The sequence below is a fragment of the Magnolia sinica genome, chromosome 3 (genome assembly GCF_029962835.1).
Source record: "Magnolia sinica isolate HGM2019 chromosome 3, MsV1, whole genome shotgun sequence".
In the NCBI taxonomy this organism is placed as follows: Eukaryota; Viridiplantae; Streptophyta; class Magnoliopsida; order Magnoliales; family Magnoliaceae; genus Magnolia; species Magnolia sinica.
The window spans coordinates 29633872-29649407 of record NC_080575.1 but is presented as its reverse complement, the minus strand read 5'-3'; the positions used below and the strand labels follow the sequence as shown (position 1 = coordinate 29649407).

At 38.9% G+C, this 15536-nt stretch overlaps 1 protein-coding gene across 9 annotated transcripts; it reads right to left on the bottom strand.

Moving 5' to 3' along the window:
- Positions 1–1021: 1021 nt before the first annotated feature.
- Positions 1022–14736, bottom strand: LOC131239761 (uncharacterized). 9 transcript variants are annotated; one of them, XR_009168372.1, is made up of 6 exons: positions 7299–7516; positions 7091–7179; positions 5852–5900; positions 3491–3571; positions 3344–3391; positions 1022–1466 (listed from the first exon to the last, which is right to left on the bottom strand). XR_009168372.1 is itself a non-coding variant. In XM_058237622.1 (5 exons), the coding sequence occupies exons 3-5, from the start codon at positions 3535–3537 to the stop codon at positions 1142–1144; spliced, it is 420 nt and encodes a 139-aa protein (XP_058093605.1). In that variant the 5' UTR covers positions 3538–3571; positions 5852–5900; positions 14420–14736; the 3' UTR covers positions 1022–1141. The 9 variants fall into 9 exon arrangements, 6 of the variants coding, with proteins under 6 accessions (XP_058093605.1, XP_058093604.1, XP_058093601.1 ...); XM_058237622.1 differs by lacking the exons at positions 7091–7179; positions 7299–7516 and adding an exon at positions 14420–14736; XM_058237621.1 differs by having other exon boundaries at positions 7091–7498.
- Positions 14737–15536: the final 800 nt, after the last annotated feature.

Here is a 15536-nt window from a genome sequence, read left to right as displayed (position 1 = left end):
TTTTAAGAGTTACAACGCATGTCAAAGGGTTCGAGTACCCATAGGTCGTGATCCGATTAAAAAGCAGGAACTCTACATTCGAAGGATTCCCCCTTTTGGGGTTATTTGTTATTCCAGTTGTTGGTAAGGTCCCACAAACTTGGATGAAAGGAAAAATACTTAAGGGGCATTCAATCACCTATGTTTCCAATAGTGTGGTTCACTTTTCTGCTTCATCTTTATGAGCTAGCAAAACGGATGAATGATGTGGACAAACACATATATCGGGGTCGGCCGGATGGACCCAACACATCACACACCACCGCTTTAGGTGGTGTTTGCAACACCACCTCATCTCGTCACTCTCATCCAATCAATATTTGGTGGAGAGGGTTACTAAGTCCACACACCATGCCATCACATGCCAACATGGCATGTGTGCAAGATCTGAGCTTTCCATGATGTGTGACCCACTTCCTGGATTATCTTGCCAAAAATCAGGCTGGTTCATACCTGAAGTAGGCCACGGTGTACATAAGAAATCAATGGCTAGAAAAAAATAATCATTCAGACGTTTAACTTAGCCCTCTAAATTTTGGACCAGATGATCTAAGAATGCTTTCCCATCAGATGGGAAGCTTGGATCTTGTACCCATGGCTATATTGGCATGCACAACTACGTGTGCATGAGCAGGGCTGGACAATGATGTAGGCTTAGCAAACACGCCTGGGCAATTCCTTAGCCTCACAGGGAGCTTGTAAATGAGAAAATGAATTGAGTGTAAATGAATGACTCAGTCGCGTCTTGATGGGAGTAAACGGGAGGAATAGGAAGGCATGCCGAGTTTTTAATATATTCATGGGTACATATGCACTAGACGAAAAAACGTCGTAAAAAAATTGGAACGGTTCAAAACCGCATCAAATACCGTTTCAAATTTTAAGAACAGACTCTTAGGAACGGTTTTAAACCCTTCTTAATGTTGCCAACGGTCAGAAAATTTTAACGGTAACGGTATTTTTATTATTTACAAATGGCCAATAAAGGCTGTATATTTGTTTTTATATTTAAAAACCAAAGAATATTATATACAATTAAAAATTAATATTGAATAAATATGGTACAATTTTATAATAAAAATTATATATATTTACAGTAAGTTTACAATTGCACGAATACATTAAAAATTGAAAAAATATCCTCATGTGCTCCACTCCTAGAGAACACAAGCTCGAGTGCCATTGGCTTCTCATGCTCCATGAGACCGTCAGTGAAGTGTGGGTTATCTGCCTCCGGTATCATGTTAGTGCAAGTACCCAATGGCTCATGGAAATGCCTAGAGTAAATGCCCACGTCAAGATCCAACGAAGGCATTAGCAGCGCAGGTGGCAGCTCATGAATCCGTTGAAGGTTAACTTCACTCTCCATGACTTCTCGCCTCCTCTTCCCTCTAAAAAAATTGTGATCAGATACAGGAACACATTTCCTAGCGTTAAGAACATAAGATATATATTTTATTCATGAGAACTTTAAATGCATCATAAGAAACAAATACCTTAAATAAAATCTCTACTATTGTTTAGGCTTGGTCAAGTTGCGCTTGACCTGAAGCAAAATCAATGCAATTTCGACCAATAAAATCACTTTCGAGAAAGTAGTGCTGCAATATGATGTATAATAGTAGAAGGGGGAAAAAAAGATAACTAGAAAGACTAACCAGTTTCTAAGAGAAAAAATACAAGAACAGTATTTCCATTTTCAAACTAGTCTTTTCCCCCCATAGGTAGTACTAAGGTCAAATGAAGTGAACAGAAAACTTGGCAATCAAAGTATATAGACCCTACCATCTAAAAAAGCCATTTAATCCTTAGTTTAACACAGTGGGAATGGATGCAAGAGGAGACACGGGAGTCATTGGGGAAACATGAGACAAAAAATGTCAAACTGAGAGCGCTTATGAGTACCTGTATAAGTTAGCAATAAAAGCATTTGAAATTATATTGATATTTAATAACGTATAAAAATAAACATATTTAGTGATTGTGTTTATAGAAACACAGATTTTCCAACAGATGCTAATGGAACAAATTGGTAGAGTTTGAGGCATTGAATAGTCTTACTAGTGGCGGGCAGACAGACTAAGAGAGGACTCCAAAGTGAGTGCAGGGCAAGATTCAGAAGTGAAGGGCCACCTTTGACTAAATATTTCTGCTACTAATATCTAAATCCTCATTGTTGCTAGCACATCTTCTATTTCTTTGGATTCTGGGCGAGAATTAAGTCAAAGATGGGGAAACGAACCAGAAGGTTTACAGTAACAGCAAGAAATAACTGATCCTTAACATGCAATTATCTGTCCCATAGCTTCTCCAATTTAATTAGAGGAAAGAGTTCCCTCCTCTTGTTGTTGTTAATCTACCAAAAAAAGAAAAAAAAAAAAGAAAAAAGAAAAAAGGAAAGAATAGAAAGAAAGAAAGAAAGAAGTAAACACTATTTTTGTCATCTTCACCAACCATGCACCACTGTTTGTATCTCCATCTTCTTGAGATAGCATCAGTTTTAAATACTCAAGTTTGAAGAGTATATTGCTCTCAAGTAATGGGTAGTCAATGGCAGCTCTGAGAGCAGCATTTTCCTAGTTTCCCTAAAGAAATAAGTTCTGCATGTCTCGGCATTCGGCCTTATTTGTATAGCTGTCACATAAATAAAAAAAAAGATAAAGAAAAAAGAAAAGAAAAGATAAATAGACATGAATGGTTTTATACACCAGTAGATATTATATAGTTGTCACTCGCTATTTATTAAAAGAAACGATAAATAGACATGAATGGTTTTATACACCACTAGATATTATATAGTTGTTACTCGCTATTTATTAAAAAATAAAAATAAATAATAGTTGTTTCTTTATTTCTGCTTATAATTTTGTCTAATGCCTGCCTCTTGTTTGCATATAACGAAAAAAATAGTAGAAGAACATTTTTTCATAGACAGTAATTTCTGCCACAAGATAAGCGAAGTTGCAAAAATGACCGATAATATGTAAGTGCATAAAGAGGCACATAAAGTATGAAAGTGCATGGGGGTGAGCATATGTGACAAACCACAAGTGAAAAGCAATTCCATATAAGACACTAAACAAGCAGAGGTTAGCAAGATGATCCTAGCTTTTCTCTTAGCTGCATGAAAACAGATACAAAGGCAAGCACCAGTAAATTGTGAGCTTTAACAGGTCAGAAGGCCCTACCAAGCTCAGGCACTGGACAACCAATTTAAGCAATTTCTACTTTTCCCAACTTGCAACAGTTTTCATTGAGAGGCAAAAGGCAAGCATTACATCTCTACAAGGAGAGAGAAGTTGACCTGGCGAAGCCTTTCAAAGGACTGAACATTGTTCTCCCGCCTTTGCATCTACAAACGAAGAACAGCCAAAATTCGTCAAAGAAACAATGCTCATATTAGATTCAAGTAGTTTCTACTTTCAACATGTAACAAACCTCCAATACCTACCCTTCTTGTGTGGAACCGGTGGGCTTTCTCCCTTGGTCTGAATACATTGTACGGATTGGTATCGTTAACAGGTGGAGGTGGCTGAATAAACACAAACAAGATGGAGATGCTTACATTGAAAGCTAGGCAAGGACAGGATATCACGTGTTGTGAAAACAAACCATTGAATATGAATGATCAACTTGACAAAGGTCATAAATGGACACCCTACAATCAGCTATTGTTTATTTATTTTATTTTGATGACTCACAGCTAGATTTCAGATTTTAGAAATCAATTGAATCACTTAATTATATCTCCGTACATGTGGCAAGTCACAAGCTGCTCATTTGCTGGCCCTGCCATGGATGGGCCGCATTAATTAAATGACCCTGATTGTACAGTCCTAATCTAGTCTTGCCACATCTTACCTTTACCAAAGTTTCTTAAGGGGCAGTGTCTCCAAATTTCTAAGGTATATTTCAAGGAGTGTTTGGCTGCACCAAAAATTTCATGAAATATCATGAATTTCCACACCAAATTAGACGGATTAATCGCAAAATTTCATGATACTCCGTGCAACCAAACACACCCTTAAACATTTTCCATTGTACACTGCCTTTGGGGTGTGTCATTTGGAATGTCATCTGGGCTTACTTTGAAATGCAGCCTTAATCTATGAAGCAAATTCTAATATTTTGTGTTCGATACATTGGTTTGATATTTATGTGGACAAGCTCATCATATTAGAAATAAGGTTTTCGCATAAAGGTCCACGTAACGTATGGTGTAGATGTTTATGGAAAGAAAAAACAGCAGCTGAGACTAATTACTGACCGTCTAATACCCATTTCACCATTTCACTAAAAGACGGTGGAACACAGACCCATCAATTTGCCTACTCTTACTGGTACACCTCTATAACTTTGCCATCAGATGCACTTGGAAAACTGACAGGAAGAAAAAAAAAAAAAAAAAAGGAAAAGAAAAAACAAAAAGCCTCACGTCAGGTACTCCATCGGCAATACCAACTTGTAATAGTTCCGAAACCATTGCATAAAACAATGCACAAGCCAATATGAAGATCAGCTGTATGTCTGGCTGCTCTCAAGTTACCAACCAAAATAGTGGAAGCAGAAATGTAGGGAGAGTTGAATGAATGTGGAGCGTAAAGCGAAATCTAGGAAAAGGATTTTACCTGAACCTCTTGCAGGAGTTCTTCATGTTCCACTGTTATCTGTGAGAAGGATGGCTGATCAGTAGGAGTTCCCTACCAACATCTCTGCATCAAGTCTAACAGCTTGGGGTGCATGTTGTCAGGAAGTTCCGGTCGCAGACCCTAGAAAGTATATGCACCAGATCAGCCTTCTTTATGGCAGGTAGGAACATCAAAAAGGGAAGGAAAAAAAAAAGGAGGAACTACTTTGAATGTTTAGCTTTTAATCTCACAACATTGTGCTGTAAAGCTCGTTCAGTCGTAGAATAAAAAAAAAAAAAAAAGAGGAACTACTTGAATGTCTAGCTTTTATCTCACAACATTGTATTGTAAAGCTCATGCAGTCATGCTCAATACAGCCACTCATGGGTCATCATGTGCGACATGTGCACAGAATGTGGACTACACATCAATTTATCTCAACCATCCATTGTTTTCATCCACCTGCAGCCCAGCTGATGACTAAACCTGCCTAAATCTTGGGGCATGGCATATACAAGGTGGGTCCCTGAATGACCTGTATCTCACATGTGAGATCCAGATTTGGATTGCCACACCTATTCTATGATGCTATAATATCTGAAGATATGTGCCAATTAGGCTGACCAATGGAATGATGCCCCGGAATCATGTGACAAAAGGTGCATGACCTGAAAAAGAACACTTCCTTACATGTTATTGTATTTGCAGAAGATTGGAGAAGCTGGGCAAGCTAAATGATATATCTGATCAACCTCTATCAACAAGCTGGGAAAATTGCTAGGAGGGTCTGTCTCACAGACTACTCTTAGTATTTAATACATTGAAACATTTAAATCTATATTTGTTTGAGTGGTTTACAAATCCATAGAAGCTCAGCAAACAGAAATCAGAATATATATATATATATATATATATATATGTGTGTGTGTGTGTGTGTATCATTGGGGAATGCAACTTCCACATTCATTAGAGTTGGCACCTATTGAGAGTTGATGGTTCCTATCTACAGATTCTACAGCAATGCAACTTCCAACACATTAGAGTCTTGACAGGAAGACAAAAGTGGGCAGAAAATTTAATTACTTAAATTCAAAAGATTAAATAAGTTGTGATAGAGATGTCAATAAAACAATTGATGATTCTTCACTTCATTAACAACCAGGGTAAAACATCGTAAAACTAACCATCTGAATAAAGCACGCTTTTGAGTTGGTCATACATGGTGAAATAAACCTGCACATTTGATGAAAACAGGATCACTTAAGAGTGAGGAATTTTCTTCAAGCAATTACCTCTAAATATCAAGAAACCCCACTGGAAACATTACAAAATTACAAGAATATAATATTCAAAGCCACAGTGTATTATAGGGCTACATTTCTTCCAATTGTAGCATTTACAAAGGACAATGTTCTCCACACGTCACATTATAAATTATGTGTTTAACTGGGAATTCAGCAAACTATAAACACAGCCTTGATCTTATCAACTAGCTACTGAAAGTTCCGAAAGTTCCGCTCATTTACATTCAGTAATTTTCGTTGATCTAATCATAGTTCCAAAAACTGAAAACACGGCCTTGATCTAATCACTCGACATCTCCTTATGTGATTCTCGATGAACCAACATATGTTCATGGGGATGAACCTATCCGAGGAAATAATTGGGAAACTTCAATAACAAAATTGCTAGAAAATATGTTGCACTAAGAAACAGAGAAGAATTTCCATTTGATTAGATTACTATAAGCAGTTTTTTTAAAAAAAAAAAATATATATATATATATATATATATATATATATATATATTCTTATCCTATTCAGTTGTGAAAGTAAATATCATTATCTTAGTTTAGAGCCTGGCAATCCACATGCAAGCACAAGTGCCAGTTTCACATGTGCAAGAGATCCGAACTTTCCGTCAGTTGGGGCACATTGTTAGTAACAGACCGCATTCAACAGCAAAAAAATGCAAATGATCCTAACCAATTGACTGATGGCCTTAAAACAGTTTAGAAGAAATGCAGCAGCCATCCACATTTAAAGGCAAAAAGGCCATAGATTCTACATTTCAGTTGGGAAATCTTTGGGAAATGGACCATCAACAGTAGGGCCAATCGGATCAATGACACCTAATCATGGGTCCACACTAATAAATAAAAAAACATGCATTCCAATACAATGTGCAATAACCATACAGGTTGCTTTCCTGTTGAGGTGGACTCAACTAGACTGCAAAATGATTTGGCTGCACCGCAAAAAAAAAAAAAAGGGGAGATTTCTCTCCATCCAAAAGTACTATAAATGTCATGTGCTCTTAGAGACAAACAACAGACTATGCATCAGACCAGTACAACAGGCAATTATGTGTTATGGGAAAGGAGACTTCCAAAACAGTCATGACTGCTGCATTGCTGTATGCACCTGAAAGACTTCTGGTATGATTCATCACTTCTCAGCTAATGCTTTGGCCAACAAGGCATCCTGGGCTCTTAATTTCTGTGGCACATAATCTACAACACAAAAAGGGCCCAGATGAAGACCAATCAATGGCTCCACCACTGCAGCAAGCATTCATGCCACAAATCATACAAGGTGTGAGAAATACAAAGAACTTTTAAGAAGAAATTACCTGAAAGGAACTCGTATCTCTTATTTGAAACAACTGATGCTGAGAAAAACAAAAGCAAATCTTACTGATAGCTCAATTAAAGAATATATGGGATTGGAACTAGAACCACTTTTCTCATAAAAAATTTAAAAAAAAAAAAAGGTACTTAAACAGCATAAATGACCTTAGAATATGCAAACCAATAGCTCATTTTTGGGCACATATGGGCCTGATTTGAGGGAGAATGATGGGGACATCACGTGCACTCACGCCGCCCCCCCTACGCACGTATGTACGTAGAAGGAGGACCCCACCATCGATCTGGCTTGATGACGACGTCCAGGGAGGGCCTCCTAGCTAGAAGTCAAGTTTTGGTTCAGAAAAGTGGCCCGATAGTCAAGAAAAGCCCACCATGGGATCTCATGATCGTGTCCCACTCGTCGGATTGGTTTTATATTTTAGGTTTTGCTTATTGTTATTATTTAGAACATTGTGAACGCTTTATATTTCCTTGTTTGGTTTTTATTTTAGTTTACTTCATCGCCAAGTAATAAGTGTCGCACATGGTGCGAGTTTTTTAGTATAGGATTCTCCCTATAAATAGGCACCCCTTGTAGTTCTTTTGATTGATTGAAGTTAATAAAAAATTCCTGCTTTATTTTTCTGCTCTCTTCGTGAGTTGTGGAAGAATTCAAAAGTGGGTGCGAAGCCCTCCCTTTTCGAAGGGCTAACTACCGTGGTGCGAAGCCACATCGATCCCAATTCACCCCCATCTTCCATCATCTTTTTTTTCATCTTCCCCCACCATCCGTACTTCGAATTTGTCCTTTTGTTGCATCAGATTTCGGCCCGCAGGCGAGCTGAAACTTCGGCGGAGCACCACGCACAAACTGTACATCGGATCGAGCTGAAATTTGGGGATTTTGGAGTCCATCCCTGGCTGACCAGGGCCAAGGTGGCCTTTTTCTGAATAGTGGGCCCCACACACGCTCGGCCGAGATCACATGCACATCCGTCTAGGCCATTATTGCTGTCCACACGCGGGATCATCTTTTGGCTCAGGTTTTTATCCTCTTTTATCCTCTCATAGCCGTTTTTCATGAATCCTAACCCTAGATTACATGATCCCTAATTGATTTGCCCCTTTTTATCACATTAGGGTTCCTTGAATTGAAATTAGGGAATCCCATGGATTAGAGACTGATTTTTATGCATGAGTAGTTGATTTTATTTCCCTTTGACATCATTTGGTTTATAATTTTTATTGGTCCAGTCCTAGCCTGTGTCGGCTTGGACCCGCATAGATTCCCCTTTTTAATTGAATGTTTGGATTTTCATGTGGGACGTGGAATTTGTGTGATTGTTTCTGAATTGGTAGGATCTAAGCCTGAAATCTTGCATATCATATTTAATTTTCCATGTCCTGCATCAAATTTGGTATCAGAGCCTAGGGTTCTTGTAGGGGAATTCAGTACATGTTTAGGGTTTGGTTGTTTATGTCCATTACGCATCAATTCTCATCATATATGGCTATTTAGAGGTCCATAAACCCTGAAATAAGCGGATGAAATTTTTTGTTATCCCCTTATTTGAATTATTTTAGAAATTAACTTAGTTTTCTATTTCTAGGTTTAGAAACTTTCCTTTTCTGTTTTTTTATAAACTAATTTTTTAGAAACTTTCTTAATCTGTTTTTAGAAACTAATTTCCTTTCCTTTTTCTTTTTTAGAAACTAATTTACTTTCCTTTTTCTTTTTTAGAAACTAACTTACTTTCTATTTTTAGCAACTTTCCTTTTTTCTTTTTCTTTAGAAACTAGGTTGTTTTTTTTAGAAACTTTTCTAATTTGTTTTTTTAGAAGCTTTCCTAATTTGTTTCTTTAGAAACTTTCCTTTTTTATTTTTTAGAAACTAGGTCGATTCTTTTAAATAAATAAATTAAAAAAAAAAAAAAAAAAAAAAAAAATCTCTTATATTTTGACAACTATATTGCTGAATTTTAGTTGGCACCCTACACTAAACATGGAACAATTGCAAGAGTCACTAAACAAGTTGTCCCAGAAGTTGGAGTTTATGATTAAGCGCTTGGAAATGGACCAATGCTTTGAGCAGCTTGATGAACGCATTGCCCGACTAAAGACCATCGCCAGGACAAACCCCACCATTGGGATAGACGTCCAATCTCAGGCAGGTGGCCTGAAGGATAGACCAATGAATGGAGTTGGCCAAGGAATCAGTTATGAGTGTGCACCCGTGTACCCACCTCATAAGGGACATCAAGACCACTATTTTGAGGGGTACAACATGTGCAGCCTTGTGACTGGAGAGAGTGCACCAGATGTTAGTGTAGAGTTGCCCACTGAGGTCATTCCGGTGGTGGATGAGTTTCGTGATGTTTGTCCTGATGATCTACCGGATGAGTCCCCTAAGAGGGATATAAAGCACATCAGAACATGGGACACCGTAATACCTACAACCGAGTTTACGTTGAATAATTTTGTCGATAGGTCCACAGGTCTAAGTCCTCGTGAAGTCATTACTGATTATAAACCTAGGAAGCTTATTGATCTTGTCCCTATGTCACTGTCTCATAGGCCGTCAGAGTTTGCAGAGTCTTTTGCGCATCACATTCATTCATGGCATCAAGAAATCAGGCAAAAGATCATGACTAATAATGAACATTGCACATTTTTTACAGACCAGTATAAATGTTTCAAAGGATTCAATATTGGGGACTCTTTGATGGTCTGCATCAGGCCCGAGCGGTATCCTTCGAAGGCCGTTCGTAAATTACACGCGTGTAGCGCTGGACCCGTCAAAATTATAAAACGAAACGGTCTCAATGTGTATCAGGTAGATCTTCCACCTTCCATGGGAATTAGTTTCACATCCGATGTGGAGGATTTAGTTACTTTTCAGGGGACCACTGATACTTTGTCCGGCCCTTCGCCCACCCATCCTGATTCCCTATATTTATCCCTTGAACCATGGCCCCTTTCCAATCCATTTTCCCAGCCTCTACCTCCCATATCTATTTTTCATAACCTTTCTTCCCAACCTCTACCTCTCATACTTACCCTTCCCGACCCATTTTCTCAGCCTCTACGTCTCATACCTACCCGTCCCGACCCATTTTTCCAGCCTCTACGTTCCATATCTACCATTCCCAACCCATTTTTCCAGCCTCTACGTCCCATACCTACCCATCCCGACCCATGTTCCCAGCCTCTACCTCCCATACCTACCCGTCCCGACCCATCTTCCCAGCCTCTACCTCCCATACCTATCCTTCCTGACTCATTTTCCCAGCCTCTATCTCCCATACCTAACCTTTACACATCCAAAGAGGAAATAGAGGATATCCTGGACCATCAGATAGTTTCAACGTCGGATGGCGGGTTTCAGAAGTACGTGGTTAAATGGAAGTCACGCCTAGCTTCAGACAGCACGTGGCTCACTGAGGAGGAGCTTCAGAGACTTGATCCTGACATCCTGGAGCGGTTCAGGAGTTTTATTTCGCCAATGACGAAATCTTTGCAGCCGGGGAGAATTGATGGGGACATCACGCGCACACGTGCACTCACGCCGCCCCCCTATGCACGTATGTACGTAGAAGGAAGACCCCATCATCGATCTGGCTTGATGATGACATCCAGGGAAGGCCTCCTAACTAGAAGTCAAGTTTTGATTCAGAAAAGTGGCCCAATAGTCAAGGAAAGCCCACCATGGGATCTCATGATCGTGGCCCACTCGTCTGATTGGTTTTATATTTTAGGTTTTGCTTATTGTTATTATTTAGAACATCCTGAACGCTTTATATTTCCTTGTTTGGTTTTTATTTTAGTTTACTTCATCGCCAAGTAATAGGTGTCGCACATGGTGCGAGTTTTTTAGTATAGGGTTCTCCCTATAAATAGGCACCCCTTGCAGTTCTTTTGATTGATTGAAGTTAATAAAAAAAATTTCTGCTTTATTTTTCTATTCTCTTCGTGAGTTGTGAAAGAATTCAAAAGTGGGTGCGAAGCCTTCCCTTTTCGAGGGGCTAACTACTGTGATGCGAAGCCACATCGATCCCAATTCACCCCCATCTTCCATCATCTTTTTTTCCATCTTCCCCCACCATCCGTACTTCGAATTTGTTCTTTTGTTGCATCAGATTTCTTCATTACAGCAGATTTCCAGATTTCGGCCCGCAGGCGAGCTGAAACTTCGGCGGAGCACCACGCACAAACCGTACATCGGATCGAACTAAGATTTGGGGATTTTGGAGTCCATCCTGGCCGACCAGGGCCAAGGTGGCCTTTTTCTGAATAGTGGGCCCCACACACGTGCGGCCGAGATCACACCCACGTCCGTCTAGGCCATTGTTGCTGTCCACACGCGGGATCATCTTTTGGCTCAGGTTTTTATCCTCTTTTATCCTCTCATAGCCGTTTTTCATGAATCCTAACCCTAGATTACATGATCCCTAATTGATTTTGCCCCTTTTTATCACCTTAGGGTTCCTTGAATTGAAATTAGGGAATCCCTTGGATTAAAGACTGATTTTTATGCATGAGTAGTTGATTTTATTTCCCTTTGACATCGTTTGGTTTATAATTTTTATTGGTCCAGTCCTAGCCTGTGTCGACTTGGACCCGCATAGATTCCCCTTTTTAATTAAATGTTTGGATTTTCATGGGGATGTGGAATTTGTGTGATTGTTTCTGAATTGGTAGGATCTAAGCCTAAAATCTTGTATATCATATTTAATTTTCCATGTCCTGCATCAGAGAAGATCTGGTCATATTGTCCCACCTTATGGAGAGCTCTGATATCCCACTTTAGTGTCATATAGGCCCCCAACCTGATCAATGATCCAAACGCTCTGAAGACGAAGGACCATAGATTAGGATCTTTATGCCATTTTGTACCATGCAATGGAGTAGCTCTCGTGCCTCTACCTTTTAATCAAGGTTTTTTGCTCGAGATGCCATAAGGGCCTGTGCGAGACCATAGCCTAGAATGTATCTTGTTCCCAGATAAATAAAAGCCTCTTTGCATGGCATGTTTTGGGAGCATATCCCAACAATGGGGTCGTTAATATCATTCTAAAATCAAATCCTAACTAACAAAATTCCCAGATGGGAAAATCCAAGTCCATTGATCAATGGCGGTTAAGGAAAAATGCATCAAGGATCCACATTTTCCATAAAAAAGAGATCAGTCATTTGATATTTTGGATTTTCCAATCTGGGAGATTCTTTTGGGAGGCCTATCTGCAGTAGGGACCATCAGATAATCAGTCTGGATCACCAACCATGGGCCCCACTTATATCGCCTGAGGGCCCATGTAATTCCTCAAATTCAGAATTCTTTCAGTGAAATTAAGAAACAGTTAAATCCGAAAAATAAATCAAAGCACTAACACTAACTGGAGAAAAGAAAACTCTATAGTTCTGATTTAGTGACATATGGGCCAAACAAACTGAATGCAACTCACCATCTACTTTCAATTGCAAAAGCTATCAAACACTGTTTTAAATTCAGGTATGTTTGATAGAGTTTGATCATATGTGCATCAAAAAGCAGCATCAAGTCTAGAAAAGATTTAATAAAACCAAATTGCATTTTGAAGTGGAGCCGCTAAATAGACATGAAAACTAGATTGCAATTTGGTGACAGGCTAGACAAACAAACTAAATGGGATTCACCATCTATTTTCAATAAATTCTGTCTTGATGGAATGTATATCAAAACACAGCCTCAATATAAATGCTAAAGGAAAATACAATTTGGTTTTTCATACTTGGTTAGGGTGATAATCCAATTTGATTGGTAGTGCATCCAAACTCACTCAGTTACCTAATTTCAAGAAGCAGAACAGTAATAAAAGTACAAAATCATCAGCATCTTCATAATAATGGTAGCAGCAGCATAGTTGAAAAACCTGAAAACCCGACTCAGCTCAATGTTTAGACAGGTCGGATTGTCAAAGACTTGAACAGCCTCGACTCAATATTTAATTACTGTAAATTGAAAATATTGGGAATGTAAAAAGATATTTAAAATAGTTAGTATAAGTAATATAAAATGTAACTTAAAAATCAACAACTGCCAAGACACCTTGTTGGTTAAGTGCATTGCTTCGTTTGGTTGAGGTGGGTGTGAATCCCACTCCCCACCTTCTTTACTTAAATTTCCACCCAAGAGGTGAGGAACTTGGTTCAAGTCACACCTAAGTCGTGTCGAGTCGATCGAACCATCAAGTCGACTCCACTAATCTCTCAAAGTCCAGTACTGAGTTTCTTGGCTACTTGGCTCGAAATCTTGAGCCAAGTTTTGAGTCGATTCAATGAGTTTTAGAACTATTTAGTAGTAGTAGACCCAGCTCATAATCCCAGCTGGTGCGGAGACCGGGATTGAACCTTATCATGGGTGTTCAGTAAAAGCCTACGAAAAAACATAAAATTAATAAATATGATTATGATGACGACGGCAATGACCATCACCATCATGTCCCAGTCATTTGGGGTCGGCGTTATGAAACAGGATTCATTCTCATGATAGCAAGATACAAATAAGACATTTTAATCTTTGATGCCTACATTTTCTACTGGAATTCGATTAAAAATTGTAGAAATATATTTACAAGCATATGCAAAAATCAATAAAATATTATTTAAAATGCTTTAATTGCAGGAGGAAAAAAAAAAGACAAAGAAAATGTTGAACCCTTCAAAATGATTAAAATATTAAAAAATACCAATAACAAAATTAGAATATAAAATATAGAACCATATCCCCTCAGCCTGAGATTTGGAGGTCCAACGAGTTTGAAACTAGACCCTGTATCCATACCCAGATAACAAATATTTTGAACTGTTAGCTCCAAAGCGGGAGCCCCAACCGCACCCTACATTTAGAAGACGTGAAATTATAATTTCCAATTGTTTCAGATAAGTGGGTTTGGATCAAGGAAGGGGCTATACAGGGATAACCATCAGCAATTACGAAATAACATTCATCATTATTCCAAAAGCTTGAAATTTTTCCAAGTATTTCTAGACTTGCAGAATCTGATACAAGTTCTCCCAATGATAGTGTCTCCTGAACATGTAAACTACCATAAGCAGGAAATCAAGGCAGCAAACTCTGATGTACCTGTCTGCACGCTGCTGCTGCTGCTGCTGCTGCACTCACTTCCTCCCTTCAGTCTTCCCCATTCAACCGTGGACTACAGATCACACACCCCATACGGAGCTGCTGCCTGCTGCTGCTGTTGTTGCTTCTAAAATATCAGATACCTGCAGGGAGAGGGAGATCGAGGGAGAGAGAGGGTTGAGATCGGAAGAGGGAGAGGGAGATCGAGAGAGAGGGAGGGAGAGTGAGAGGGAGATCCAGAGAGAGGGTTGAGATCGGGAGAGGGAGATCGAAAGAGAGGGAGATTGAGCGGGAGAGGGAGAGAGGGAGACGGAGACGGCGATTTCTGCGAAATGAGGGTTTTTGGGCTCTTGCGTAAGAAAATAGGTAAAATCATTTGGTAGTCTGCGTCATATAGAGCAATGTGCCTCTTGGGCCTTGTGGGGTCCACTGAGAGGTTTCTAACTGAATCCATTCCGTCCATCTTTTTTAAAATAAAACAATAAAAAAAAATAAAAAAATAAAAGAGAAGATCCAACACTCAATTGGGACACACCAACAAAACAATGAAAATAACCTGTAAAATAGCAATGAATGGTAGTACGGTTAATAACCGTTTCCAATCCTCAACCAAATTCTCACGTGTTCCACCTTCAAGATTTTGGTGTAGTGATGTGATACCCCAAATTAGCTCTAATATCTCAAATTAGGGTGCATGTCGAAATAATAATAATAGTCTTATTGAAATACATACTTTAACAAAAAATGAGAAAATGTTGAGCCTCGATTAGGCCACAAACTAAATAATCATAAATAAGCAACTTGCCAACCTTTTTTAATTGTACATTTTGGTGGCCAACCTTTAAATAGTTTGGATCATTCTATCGATATGATTTTAGTGATGTGGTTGATAATTGGATCGTTTTGAAGTATCATTAGCATACCATATGTATGGCGGATATGTGCGTAGCAACATATTTGTTTACTCATGTGACTCTCCGAGGGAGTCCAAAAAGTCATTTCACCCCGTTTACTTCCAAATCTTTCATATGAAAGAGAGTTTCATTTATAGGCCTATTAACTCCCATTTCATTTTATTTCCATACATTTACTCTCATCCAAACGCACTTTAGAATCA